Below are 14,445 nucleotides of genomic sequence, written 5' to 3'. Positions count from 1 at the left end.
GGGTAGGGTTAGGGTTTGGGTTAGGTTTAGGGTTAGTGTTAAGGTTAGTGTTAGGGTTAGAGGGTTAGGGTTGGGGTTAGGGTTAGGGTTAGAGGGTTAGGGTTAGGGTTAGGGTTATGATAAGGCCATGCCGAATAAGGCATGGGGGTAGGGTTAGGGTTAGGGTTGGGGTTAGGTTTAGGGTTACGGTTAGAGGGTTAGGGTTGGGGTTAGGGTTAGGGTTAGGGTTATGATAAGGCCATGCCGAATAAGGCATGGGGGTAGGGTTAGGGTTAGGGTTGGGGTTAGGTTTAGGGTTAGGGTTAGAGGGTTAGGGTTAGGGTTAGGGTTATGATAAGGCCATGCCGAATAAGGCATGGGGGTAGGGTTAGGGTTAGGGTTAGGGTTGGGGTTAGGTTTAGGGTTAGGGTTAGAGGGTTAGGGTTAGGGTTGGGGTTAGGGTTAGGGTTAGAGGGTTAGGGTTAGTGTTAGGGGGTTAGGGTTAGGGTTATGGTTAGAGCACTTAATAATGACTAGTTAAGAGCCAATATGTTACTAATTTGCATGTTAATAAGCAACTAATTAATGGTGAATATGTTCCCCATACTAAAGTGTTACCATGTTTTTTTTACTGGTGCACAAAATGAACCTTGTGCAAAGAACAAAACCAACACAGTGCATAAACTCACAACAAATTACACACCTGCAAATCAGTCTGACTTCTGCTGTTGCCATATCCGTAATACGCCGATAGGGAGACGTTTTTATTTACACGATGAGTCGGGTGTGTCTCGAACCTCCGCCGAACCCCTGAGGCCCGACTCACCGAACCACTAGGGTTCCATCGAACCCAGGTTAAGAACCACTGTTCTATAAATAAAAGTTCAAGTACCACTGATAGTCACACACGCACACTAGGTGCGGTGAAATGACCCTCTGCATTCGACCCATCCCCTTGTTCCACCCCCCTGGGAGGTGAGGGGAGCCCGCTGCTTTGGGTGAATTAACCCCCAATTCCAACCCTTGATGCTGAGCGCCAAGCAGGGGGGTAATGGCTCCCATTTTTTTTTTAATAGTCTTTGGTATGACTCGGTTTGAACACTCTTAACCACAAGGCCACTGATCAGGGGCCGTACTTATCAAGCTTCTTAGAGTGCCATTTTACACTTAAGTCCTGAGAATTTGCGAAATTTAGTCCTACTCTCAAACTTAAGAATAAAAGCTTTTTTAATCAACGTTCTTAAGTCTAAGAATCACTCCTACTCTCCACGATATTTAAGAGACCTTCAGAGGTGTCTTAAGTGGTTAGGAGTTGCCAGCAGGGGATGGCACTGAGGCGAGAGAGACGTGCGCGAACGTTCAGGGAACGGAACAATGTTTTTTTTTTTTGATGACGAGCAGCTGATCAAACGGTATCGTTTAGACAGAGCGGATATTATTTTTGTCACAGATTTAATACTTTTCGATTCCATGTTGATTTCTGCATGTGTCTGCAGTGGGCTAGTATATATAGAGCCACCCACACCAGTTTCAAATTAGTTGCCTAATTAATGAATTGGAAAGAAAATGTTATGACAGTAGCGTATGTGTGTGGCCGTGAGGTGAGTGACGTCAGTGAGTGTGTGGGCGATAGAAGAGAGGGAGCCGTAGCGTGAGTGCCGGCGGGGACTAGTTTGTTTTGTATTATTTTGTAGTTTATTGTCAAAATATACACTCCCATTGTCCACTTAAATATTTCCAAGATATTTCTTTATTCTTAGACAACGGATTCCCTTCCGTGATTGGTCATTTCTATGGACACAGAAATGACGTCACCTAAAATTGCGTTTACGGCACATAGTAATGTCGTAATTCAGCTCTGAGTGTGACACTTAAGATTCAGGGGCCGTACTTATCAAGCTTCTTAGAATTACTCCTAAGAAGTCTGCCAAGAGTTGACTTAAGAGTAAATAAATTCTTCGCTGAAAGCTGCACTTAAAAGTTAGTTATCAAGCGTCTTACTCACACTTTCAGCGAAGTGTAGGACTGAATCTTAAGTGTCACACTCAGAGCTGAATTACGACATTACTATGTGCCGTAAACGCAATTTTAGGTGACGTCATTTCTGTGTCCATAGAAATGACCAATCACGGAAGGGAATCCGTTGTCTAAGAATAAAGAAATATCTTGGAAATATTTAAGTGGACAATGGGAGTGTATATTTTGACAATAAACTACAAAATAATACAAAACAAACAAGTCCCCGCCGGCACTCACGCTACCGCTCCCTCTCTTCTCTCGCCCACACACTCACTGACGTCACTCACCTCACGGCCACACACATACGCTACTGTCATAACATTTTCTTTCCAATTCATTAATTAGGCAACTAATTTGAAACTGGTGTGGGTGGCTCTATATATACTAGCCCACTGCAGACACATGCAGAAATCAACAAGGAATCGAAAAGTATTAAATCTGTGACAAAAATAATATCCGCTCTGTCTAAACGATACCGTTTGATCAGCTGCTCGTCATAAAAAAACAAAAAAAACATTGTTCCGTTCCCTGAACGTTCGCGCACGTCTCCCTCGCCTCAGTGCCATCCCCTGCTGGCAACTCCTAACCACTTAAGACACCTCTGAAGGTCTCTTAAATATCGTGGAGAGTAGGAGTGATTCTTAGACTTAAGAATGTTGATAAAACGCTTTTATTCTTAAGTTTGAGAGTAGGACTAAATTTCGCAAATTCTCAGGACTTAAGTGTAAAATGGCACTCTAAAAAGCTTGATAAGTACGACCCCAGTCCTACACTTCGCTGAAAGTGTGAGTAAGACGCTTGATAACTAACTTTTAGAAGAATTGATTTACTCTTAAGTCAACTCTTAGCAGACTTCTTAGGAGTAATTCTAAGAAGCTTGATAAGTACGGCCCCAGGCTATAAACTAATTCAATGACCCGTTTTTTTTTTCTTCTAAACACTTTATCCCTATATCCTTGTAATTCCAGGACGCTGGTATCGTTGTCCGTCCCCACATTGCCGTTGCCGTTTACCGTGTTTGAAACAAAACAAGCACTCTCAAGAAATGAATCAAAACAACACTTTACGTTTCATTTTGGTTCTTCCGCCCTTTCGCCTTACAAAGCACAGCTCATTCTGTGAATGGACAAATCATTCCATTTCCTCTTCCTGTGCCACATTTCAATCATCCCCATATCTTGTGTGATTTTTCTACATGTCTCCTTCATGACTCCCTTGTTCCGGAGTATGCAATCCCCCCCCCCCCCCCCCCCAAAAAAAAAGTGTTCATCGGTTCACATCCATTCCACCCTCTTATGTTGATGTCTCTATTTCCTAATGTGTGTTTGACGACCTTTCTCCCCCCGTGTGACCTGCCACTTGTCTTTGCATTCTCCTCAGCCAAATATAAGTATAACGGATATGTCAGATCACGTAAGTGTGCTTCTCTGTCCCTCCCCCCCGTTACGCTCTCGCACTGCAGACCCTGTTTTTGTTGTTGTTGTTGTTGTTGTTGTTTTTGTTGTAATGTAACCAGATTATACTGATGGTTTCCTTCAGCTTCTGCTTTTTCTTGTTCCCGTCAGCATGTCGTCTTGTGTCTTGAAACAAAGACATCCAGTGAGAGTTAACGGCTAACAGCGTTGCCATCCCTTCCAGGCTGCAACGCTGTTATGTCTGATTTAACCGTCACGCCATGTTTTTGGTGTATGTTGACAGTAGACTGCAAATCTTAAAACATCCCCACCACCACCCCCAAACACACACACAAGTCAAACAGATAGATCTCCATTTGTGAGCTTTGTGTTTTGACGATGACAACGCTCTGTAGTTCCATGAACCATTCTTTTTTGTACTGTGCTGCATCTAGCAGCAGATGGCGCTACAACACCAGGGAACAGTGGAAGCCAAAAAGAGACTGGCGTTCGATTCAAAGCTGATTGCAGTTTAGGTAAATGCAAATGGAGTTTCACATGCTCTTTTTTGTTTTAAAGTTTAAGTTGACATATTTGTTAAGAACATGGATATTGTTTTGTTCCTCAGGCTGCTTCTTGAGCAAGGTCCCACTACATGCTTCCTTTTTCTTGTGTTTACATCAGGGGTGTCCAAACTTTTTCCACTGAGGGCCACACACAAAAATCAAAAGCAAGCGGGGGCCATTTTGGTATTTTTTATTTTAAAAACCAATATATAATATACATTTAGGCTTGATCCCGGTGAACCCAAAGTGTTTTGGTCAAAAAAATATAAAAAATGTGTCATTATTTATTATTATTATTATTATTATTATTATTATTATTATTATTATTATTATTATTATTATTATTATTATTATTTTTCAAAGTTTAAATCTCTAGATCAGGGGTCACCAACGCGGTGCCCGCGGGCACCAGGTAGCCCGTAAGGACCAGATGAGTAGCCCGCTGGCCTGTTCTAAAAATAGCTCAAATAGCAGCACTTACCAGTGAGCTGCCTCTATTTTTTAAATTGTATTTATTTACTAGCAAGCTGGTCTCGCTTTGCCCGACATTTTTAATTCTAAGAGAGACAAAACTCAAATAGAAAATATTTTAAAGACTTGGTCTTCACTTGTTTAAATAAATTCATTTATTTTTTTTACTTTGCTTCTTATAACTTTCAGAAAGACAATTTTAGAGAAAAAATACAACCTTAAAAATGATTTTAGGATTTTTAAACACATATACCTTTTTACCTTTTAAATTCCTTCCTCTTCTTTCCTGACAGTTTAAATCAATGTTCAAGTATTTTTTTTTTTATTGTAAAGAATAATAAATACATTTTAATTACATTCTTCATTTTAGCTTCTGTTTTTTCGACAAAGAATATTTGTGAAATATTTCTTCAAACTTATTATGATTAAAATTCAAAAAAAATATTCTGGCAGATCTAGAAAATCTGTAGAATCAAATTTAAATCTTATTTCAAAGTCTTTTGAATTTCTTCTAAAATTTTTGTTCTTGAAAATCTAGAACAAATAATGATTTGTCTTTGTTAGAAATATAGCTTGGTCCAATTTGTTATATATTCTAACAAAGTGTAGATTGGATTTTAACCTATTTAAAACATGTCATCAAAATTCTAAAATGAATCTTAATCAGGAAAAATTACTAATGATGTTCCATAAATTCTTTTTTTAATTTTTTCAAAAAGATTCGAATTAGCTAGTTTTTGTCTTCTTTTTTTCGGTTGAATTTTGAATTTTAAAGAGTCGAAATTGAAGATAAACTATGTTTCAAAATTTAATTGTCATTTTTTGTGTGTTTTCTCCTCTTTTTGAAACCGTTCAATTAAGTGTAAATATCATTAGTTATTAATAATAACATAGAGTTAAAGGTAAATTGAGCAAATTGGCTATTTCTGGCAATTTATTTAAGTGTGTATCAAACTGGTAGCCCTTCGCATTAATCAGTACCCAAGAAGTAGCTCTTGGTTTCTAAAAGGTTGGTGACCCCTGCTCTAGATCAACATTAGGTCTATCTGTCAAAAAAACGTTTTTAAACATTTAAGTTGTATGCCCTTTTTGTCAAAGAAAACCCAGGTTTTCTATGGGAAAAAACCCCCCCACCATATATGCAATATTTTCCCCCAATTAAATTTTAAAGTAGAATATTTGAGATTATAAAATAATTGGAGCCTTAAAAAGGTCAATAACTCATAACAACATTGACATTTTTTGAGGGAAAAAAAAATCCCACTAAAATGATTGGGGAATCAAAAGGGTCCTACTCATTAAAGTGTTAAAAAATAAATTCTCCTTTTTTTTTTTTACTGATCACTTTTAGCACAATAATCTCGAGATCAGCTTCAGATCTGTCCGTCAATTCTAAGTTTTATTGTTGTTTTATGTTTTTTGTTTGTTCGTTTTAAGCCCTTCTTTTAAAAAACAACAGCTCAGTTTTTTATATGGCAAACACAAAATATTAGGGATGTCCGATAATATCGGCCTGCCGATAAATGCGTTAAAATGTAATATCGGAAATTATCGGTATCGTTTTTTTTTATTATCTGTATCGTTGTTTTTTTTTATTTTTTTTTTTATTTTTATTTTTTATTAAATCAACATAAAAAACACAAGATACACTTACAATTAGTCCACCAACCCAAAAAACCTCCCTCCCCCCCATTTCTTTTTGTTATCAATATTCTGGTTCCTACATTATATATCGATATATATCAATACAGTCTGCAAGGGATACAGTCCGTAAGCACACATGATTGTGTGTGCTGCTGGTCCACTAATAGTACTAACCTTTAACAGTTTATTTGACTCATTTTCATTCATTACTAATTTCTATGTAACTGTTTTTTTACATTGTTTTACTTTCTTTTTTATTCAAGAAAATGTTTTTAATTTAGTTATCTTATTTTATTATTTTTTAAAAAAAAGTACCTTATCTCCACCATACATGGTTGTCCAAATTAGGCATAATAATGTGTTAATTCCACGACTGCATATATCGGTTGATATCGGTATCGGTAATTAAAGAGTTGGACAATATCGGAATATCGGATATCGGCAAAAAGCCATTATCGGACATCCCTACAAAATATGCAACATTTTCCCCAAAGAATACCTCAAAGTGGAATATTTAATGTGACGTAATTGGAGCCTTGAATAGGTCAATAATTCATAATGACGTTGATTTTGATTAAATATTGTTTTTTAAAGAAATGGATGGCAGCTTTGTGTTATTAGAGTAAACATTGCAACATTTTCTTGTTACATTTCACCTGTTTGCTCTTTTATACCACGTTTGTTTGGGGTTTTTTTTAATCGTATTTTTAGAATGTGTCGTGGGGCCGTTAAAAAAACGGCCCCCGGGCCGCACTTTGGACACCCCTGGTTTACATTGAACCATAAAGACAACAATGCATGGCATAAAGGGGATTTTCTTTCTTCTTTTTTTCTGCAAGCGCAGTGCAGGTAGTAAAGACAAAAAGGCCATCATGCTCCCCGCTACGCCTCTTCATCCATCCCATAAGGGCTCGCAAAGCGTCACGTGATTAGCATTTGGGGAAGGGACAGTTGCCGTCTGGGTTGTTCAGAAAGCACAGTGGGGCTGCCAGGGCGGCTGAGCGCGCTCTAATGCCACACGTTGTTTGACAAGGGCCAGATGAATCCAGGAGCTATCGGTGGCGCCCCGTAAATCAAGGAGGCAGCTGACTGCTGGGATAAACGTCTGTTTATCGCCCGGGGGGGGGGGGGGGGGTCACCCGAGCGTGCTCTGTCCTCCAAAGGACCAAACCCAACCAGCCTCCCTGCACCGAAGGCAGGAAAAGGCCTCTCTCTCTCTCTCCAGCACATATTCGACTGGTCTCCCTATCCTTGCCTTCCTCTACACCAGGGGTCACCAACCTTTTTGAAAGCAAGAGCTACTTCTTGGGTACTGATTAATGCGAAGGGCTACCAGTTTGATACACACTTCAATAAATTGCCAGAAATAGCCAATTTGCTCAATTTACCTTTAACTCTACGTTATTATTAATAACTAATGATATTTACACTTAATTGAACGGTTTAAAAGAGGAGAAAACACGAAAAAAAATGACAATTAAATTTTGAAACATAGTTTATCTTGAATTTCGACTCTTTAAAATTCAAAATTCAACCGAAAAAAAAAGAAGAGAAAAACTAGCAAATTCGAATCTTTTTGAAAAAATTACAAAAATAATTTATGGAACATCATTAGTAATTTTTCCTGATTAAGATTCATTTTATAATTTTGATGACATGTTTTAAATAGGTTAAAATCAGATTAGAATATATAACAAATTGGACCAAGCTATATTTCTAACAAACACAAATCATTATTTCTTCTAGATTTTCCAGAAAAGACATTCAAAAGACTTTGAAATAAGATTTAAATTTGATTCTACAGATTTTCTAGATTTTCCAGAATATTTTTTTTTGAATTTTAATCATAATAAATTTGAAGAAACATTTCACAAATATTCTTCGTCGAAAAAACAGAAGCTAAAATGAAGAATTAAATTAAAATGTATTTATTATTCTTTACAATAAAAAAAAAAAAAAATTACTTGAACATTGTTTTAAATTGTCAGTAAAGAAGAGGAAGGAGTTTAAAAGGTAAAAATGTATATGTGTTTAAAAAAATCATTTTCAAGGTTGTATTTTTTCTCTAAAATTGTTTTTCTGGAAGTTATAAGAAGCAAAGTAAAAAAATAAATAAATTTATATAAACAAGTGAAGACCAAGTCTTTAAAATATTTTCTTGGATTTTCAAATTCTATTTGAGTTTTGTCTCTCTTAGAATTAAAAATGTCGGGCAAAGCGAGACCAGCTTGCTAGTAAATAAATACAATTTTAAAAAATAGAGGCAGCTCACTGATAAGTGCTGCTATTTGAGCTATTTTTAGAGCAGGCCAGCGGGCTACTCATCTGGTCCTTACGGGCTACCTGGTGCCCGCGGGCACCGCGTTGGTGACCCCTGATCTAGAGAGCCTTGACCCCTTTGAAACGTGCATGAATATGGTTGGTAGCAAACATGGCGCCCTGTAGTCAGCTTTTGACCAATCATTGAGGAGATCATCTGGCCATACTCTCTCTGATTGGACGTGACTACAGGGCTACCAACTTTGAAACCCAGTGGGCCATATTCTCTTTATACACGACTCTGGGACTGGCGATGTTGAGTGAAATATCGCAAACTTTTACGAGATGCCGCGAATCCATGCATATATCCCGGCGATAACCCAGCAGCAGGCACAAGACATTGATACAACATTGATTATACGCACATGTCCTTTGAAACGATGTTGCAAAATAGTTGTGTCTGTAAATTGAGACAATGTTGATGTCGAACGTCGGATCCACGTTGTTGGTTGGGAAATTACCACATTTCGATGGTCAAATCAACGTCACAAACTGACATTGGTTAGACGTCGTCAAAAAGCATGTTGTTTCAACGTTGTATTTGTGCTGTAGGATATTGGTTGGGAAATGACCAAAAGTCAATGGTCAAATCAACTTTAGAACCCAACATTCATTGAACGTCGTCGAAAAGCATGTTGTTTCAACGTTAGGTTTGAGTTTGAAAATATTGGTTGGGAAATTACCAATAATTCAATGGTCAAATCAACGTCACAACCTGACATTGATTCAACGTCGTCAAACAGTATGTTTCAAAGTATTAGTGTTGTAGGATATTGGTTGGGAAATGACCAAATTTCAATGGTCAAATCAACGTCAGAACCCAACCTTGATTAAATGTCGTCGAAAATCATGTTGTTTCAGCGTTAGGTTTGAGTTCGAAAAATATTGGTTGGGAAATGACCAACAATTCAATGGTCAAATCAACGTCACAACCTGACATTGAATAAACGTAGACAAAAAGCATGTTGTTTCAACGTTGTATTTGTGTTGTAGAATATTGGTTGGGAAATTACCAAAATTCAATGGTCAAATCAACGTCAGAACTCAACGTTGATTAAAAGTTGTCGAAAGCATGTTGTTTCAATGTTGTATTTGTGTTGTAGAATATTGGTTGGGAAATGACCAAAATTCAATGGTCAAATCAACGTCACAACCTGACATTGATTCAACGTCGTCAAACAGTATGTTTCAAAGTATTAGTGTTGTAGGATATTGGTTGGGAAATGACCAAATTTCAATGGTCAAATCAACGTCAGAACCCAACCTTGATTAAATGTCGTCGAAAATCATGTTGTTTCAGCGTTAGGTTTGAGTTAGAAAAATATTGGTTGGGAAATGACCAACAATTCAATGGTCAAATCAACGTCACAACCTGACATTGAATAAACGTAGACAAAAAGCATGTTGTTTCAACGTTGTATTTGTGTTGTAGAATATTGGTTGGGAAATTACCAAAATTCAATGGTCAAATCAACGTCAGAACTCAACGTTGATTAAAAGTTGTCGAAAGCATGTTGTTTCAATGTTGTATTTGTGTTGTAGAATATTGGTTGGGAAATGACCAAAATTCAATGGTCAAATCAACGTCACAACCTGACATTGATTCAACGTCGTCAAAGAGCATGTTTCAACGTATTAGTGTTGTAGGATATTGGTTGGGAAATGACCAAAATTCAATGGTCAAATCAACGTCACAACCTGACATTGAATAAACGTTGTCAAAAAGTATGTTGTTTCAACGTTATATTTGTGTTGTAGGATATTGGTTGGGAAATGACCAAATTTCAATGGTCAAATCAACGTCAGAACCCAACATTGATTAAACGTAGTCAAAAAGCATGTTGTTTCAACGTTGTATTTGTGTTGTAGAATTTTGGTTGGGAAATTACCAAAATTCAATGGTCAAATCAACGTCAGAACTCAACGTTGATTAAAAGTTGTCGAAATCATGTTGTTTCAATGTTGTATTTGTGTTGTAGAATATTGGTTAAGAAATGACCAAAATTCAATGGTCAAATCAACGTCAGAACCCAACATTGATTAAATGTCGTCGAAAATCATGTTGTTTCAACAATAGGTTTGAGTTCGAAAAATATTGGTTGGGAAAAGACCAAAATTGAATGGTCAAGTCAACGTCACAACCTGACATTGAATAAACGTTGTCAAAAAGCATGTTGTTTCAATGTTGTATTTGTGTTGTAGAATTTTGGTTAGGAAATGACCAAAATTCAATGGTCAAATCAACGTCACAACCTGACATTGATTCAACGTCGTCGAAAATCATGTTGTTTCAACGTATTAGTGTTGTAGGATATTGGTCGGGAAATGACCAACATTCAATGGTCAAATCAACGTCACAACCTGACATTGAATAAACGTTGTCAAAAAGCATGTTGTTTCAACGTTGTACTTGTGTTGTGGAATATTGGTTGGGAAATGACCAAATTTTAATGGTCAAATCAACGTCAGAACCCAACATTGATTAAATGTCGTTGAAAATCATGTTGTTTCAATGTTAGGTTTGAGTTCGAAAAATATTGGTTGGGAAATGACCAAATTTCAATGGTCAAATCAACGTCACAACCTGACATTGAATAAACGTTGTAAAAAGGCGTGTTGTTTCAACGTTGTATTTATGTTGTAGGATAAAGGTTGGGAAATGACCAAAATTCAATGGTCAAATCAACGTCACAACCCAACATTGATTAAACGTCGTCAAAAAGCATGTTGTTTCAACGTTGTATTTGTGTTGTAGAATTTTGGTTTGGAAATGACCAAAATTCAATGGTCAAATCAACGTCACAACCTGACATTGAATAAACGTCGTCAAAGAGCATGTTTCAACGTATTTGTGTTGTAGGATATTGGTTGGGAAATGACCAAAATTCAATGGTCAAATCAACGTCAGAACCCAACATTGATTAAACGTCGTTGAAAAGCATGTTGTTTCAACGTTAGGTTAGAGTTCTAAAATATTATTTGGGAAATGACCAAATTTCAATGGTCAAATCAACGTCACAACCTGACATTGGTTAAATGTCGTCAAAAAGCATGTTGTTTCAACGTTGTATTTGTGTTGTAGAATATCGGTTGGGAAATGACCAAATTTCAATGGTCAAATCAACGTCACAACCCAACATTGATTCAACGTCGTTGAAAAGCATGTTGTTTCAACGTCAGCTTTGAGTCCTGCTGTACATATTTACTTCAGAAAAGAGAAGTGTTGGATTCTTCTCCTGTTGACTTATTTGTATTTGACTTTATTAAATGTTTGGGTATAATTTTATTAAATAAAACTATATCTATATATATATATATATATATATATATATATATATATATATATATATATATATATATATATATATATATATATATATATATATATATATATATATATATATATACATATACACATGGCCCCGTTCCTTGCGGTTTACCTGACACATGAAACGTGACGAATTGAGGGGGTGCACTACGCTATCCACTTAAGCTGCCAGACGTCGGTAGCGTTTTGAATATCTTAAAATGTGTTTTGTGGCAATTCCAACTTTGACCACAGCGTCAGTTGCTATGTAGAGTGGCTCTTTCCGTCATTTTCAGCGGACTGCATTGCCTTCCATACGGCCACCAAGGAATGGGGCCGTATGAATTCCTTCCCCACTGTATCTAAAATCAAGGTCTCCTATTGAGATCAATTGAAACTAGAGATGTCCAATAATATCGGTCCGCCGATATTATCGGCCGATAAATGCGTTAAAATGTAATATCGGAAATTATCGGTATCGGTTTTTTTTATTATCAGTATCGTTTTTTTTATTTTTTATTTATTTTTATTTTTTTTAATCCACATAAAAAACACAAGATACACTTACAATTAGTGCACCAACCCAAAAAAACCTCCCTCCCCCATTTACACTCATTCACACAAAAGGGTTGTTTCTTTCTGTTATTAATATTCTGCTTCCTACATTATATATCAATATATATCAATACAGTCTGCAAGGGATACAGTCCGTAAGCACACATGATTGTGCGTGCTGCTGGTCCACTAATAGTACTAACCTTTAACAGTTAATTTTACAAATTTTCATTAATTACTAGTTTCTATGTAACTGTTTTTATATTGTTTTACTTTCGTTTTTATTCAAGAAAATGTTTTTAATTTATTAATCGTATTTTATTTGATTAATTTTTTTAAAAAAGTACCTTATCTTCACCATACCTGGTTGTCCAAATTAGGCATAATAATGTGTTAATCCCACGACTGTATATATCGGTTGATATCGGTATCGGTTGATATCGGTATCGGTAATTAAAGCGTTGGACAATATCGGATATCGACAAAAAGCCATTATCGGACATCCCTAATTGAAACCAATTCAATTGGTACTTGGCCGCCCCCAAAACAACACAATTTTTAACACATAACATTTGTTTTTTTAAATAAAAACTAACTTTTTGATAAGAAATAGCATATGAAAACAATGTAATAGAATGTACTACTTCTTCTTCTCACTTTCTTCCTTTGTTGGTTATGTTGCTCTCGAGCTAAACAATGCTAGAGAGTAAAACAAGAAGTCTTTGGTCTCTGTGGCGTTTGCTATGCCAACTCAGCAGTGGTGCTCCACCTAGTGGAGAACCACTGAATTGAATAGTCAAACATAGTGTGACTGTTCAAACTGCGTGTAGTGTCACAAAATATGAAAAACACTTGGAAAATAAAACGTACGCCCTGTTTTTTAATGACTACGTAGGCCTGCCACGCTACTGTATTTAATTGTTGGTCATTCTGGTGGTACTCGGAGAGCCCACAGTGAGGTGGTACTCGGTGGAAAAAAAATTGAGAACCACGGACTTAAAGCGTAGCAATTATAGTTGAGTACAGGCCAAAAGTTTGGACACACCTTCTTCTCATTCAATGTTTTTTTTTTAATTATTTTCATGACTATTTACATTGTAGATTGTCCCTGAAGGCATCACAACTATGAATGGAACACATGTGGAGTTATGCACTTAACAAAAAAAGGTGAGATAACTGAAAACTTGTTTTATATTCTAGTTTCTTCAAAATAGCCGCCCCTTTGCTGTGATTACTGTTTTGCACACTCTTGGCATTCTCTGCATGAGCTTCAAGAGGTAGTCACCTGAAAGAGTTTTCACTTTACAGTAGGGCTGCAACAACTAATCGATTAAAATCGATTATAAAAATAGTTGGCGATTCATTTAGTCATCGATTCATTGGATTTATTCTATGCGCATGCGCAGAGGCAATTTATAATTTTTTAAATTTTTTTTATTTATTTTAATTGTATTTTTTTTAATAAACCTTTATTTATAAACTGCAACATGTACAAACAGCTGAGAAACAATAATCAAAATAAGTATGGTGCCAGTATGCTGTTTTTTTTTCAATAAAATACCGGAAAGGATAGAAATGTAGTTTGTCTCTTTAGTCAATCGATTAATCGAAGTAATAATCGACAGATTAATCGATTATCAAATTAATCGTTAGCTGCAGCCCTACTTTAAAGGTGTCCTAGTTTTGATGCTTTCAGTGATAATCTACAATGTAAATAGTCATGAAAACACACACTCTTGGGAACTCTTTCAAGGCTGAAAACCATTTCGGGTGACTACTTCGTGAAGCTCATCAAGACAATGCCAAGAGTGTGCAAAGCAGTAAAGGCAAAGGGTGGCTATTTTGAAGGAACTACAATATAAAACGTGTTTTCAGTGATTTCACCTTTTTTTGTTAAGTACATACACTACCGTTCAAATAGTTTGGGGTCACCCAAACAATTTTGTGGAATAGCCTTCATTTCTAAGAACAAGAATAGACTGTCGAGTTTCAGATGAAAGTTCTCTTTTTCTGGCCATTTTGAGCGTTTAATTGACCCCACAAATGTGATGCTCCAGAAACTCAATCTGCTCAAAGGAAGGTCAGTTTTGTGGCTTCTGTAACGAGCTAAACTGTTTTCAGATGTGTGAACATGATTGCACAAGGGTTTTCTAATCATCAATTAGCCTTCTGAGCCAATGAGCAAACACAT

The 14,445-nt window shown here is 36.5% G+C and overlaps 1 protein-coding gene across 1 annotated transcript in view; it reads left to right on the top strand.

Moving 5' to 3' along the window:
* The window catches only part of LOC133657088 (calcium-activated potassium channel subunit alpha-1a-like), a 626,717-nt gene that overhangs the window by 466,676 nt on the left and 145,596 nt on the right, over nucleotides 1-14,445 (top strand). The window contains 2 exon segments of the mRNA XM_062058010.1: nucleotides 3,379-3,411; nucleotides 3,848-3,928. Coding sequence (XP_061913994.1) covers nucleotides 3,379-3,411; nucleotides 3,848-3,928 — 114 coding nt within the window.

The sequence above is a fragment of the Entelurus aequoreus genome, linkage group LG09 (assembly GCF_033978785.1).
Source record: "Entelurus aequoreus isolate RoL-2023_Sb linkage group LG09, RoL_Eaeq_v1.1, whole genome shotgun sequence".
Taxonomy (NCBI): domain Eukaryota; kingdom Metazoa; phylum Chordata; class Actinopteri; order Syngnathiformes; family Syngnathidae; genus Entelurus; species Entelurus aequoreus.
This window is presented reverse-complemented; position numbering and strand designations above follow the sequence as displayed.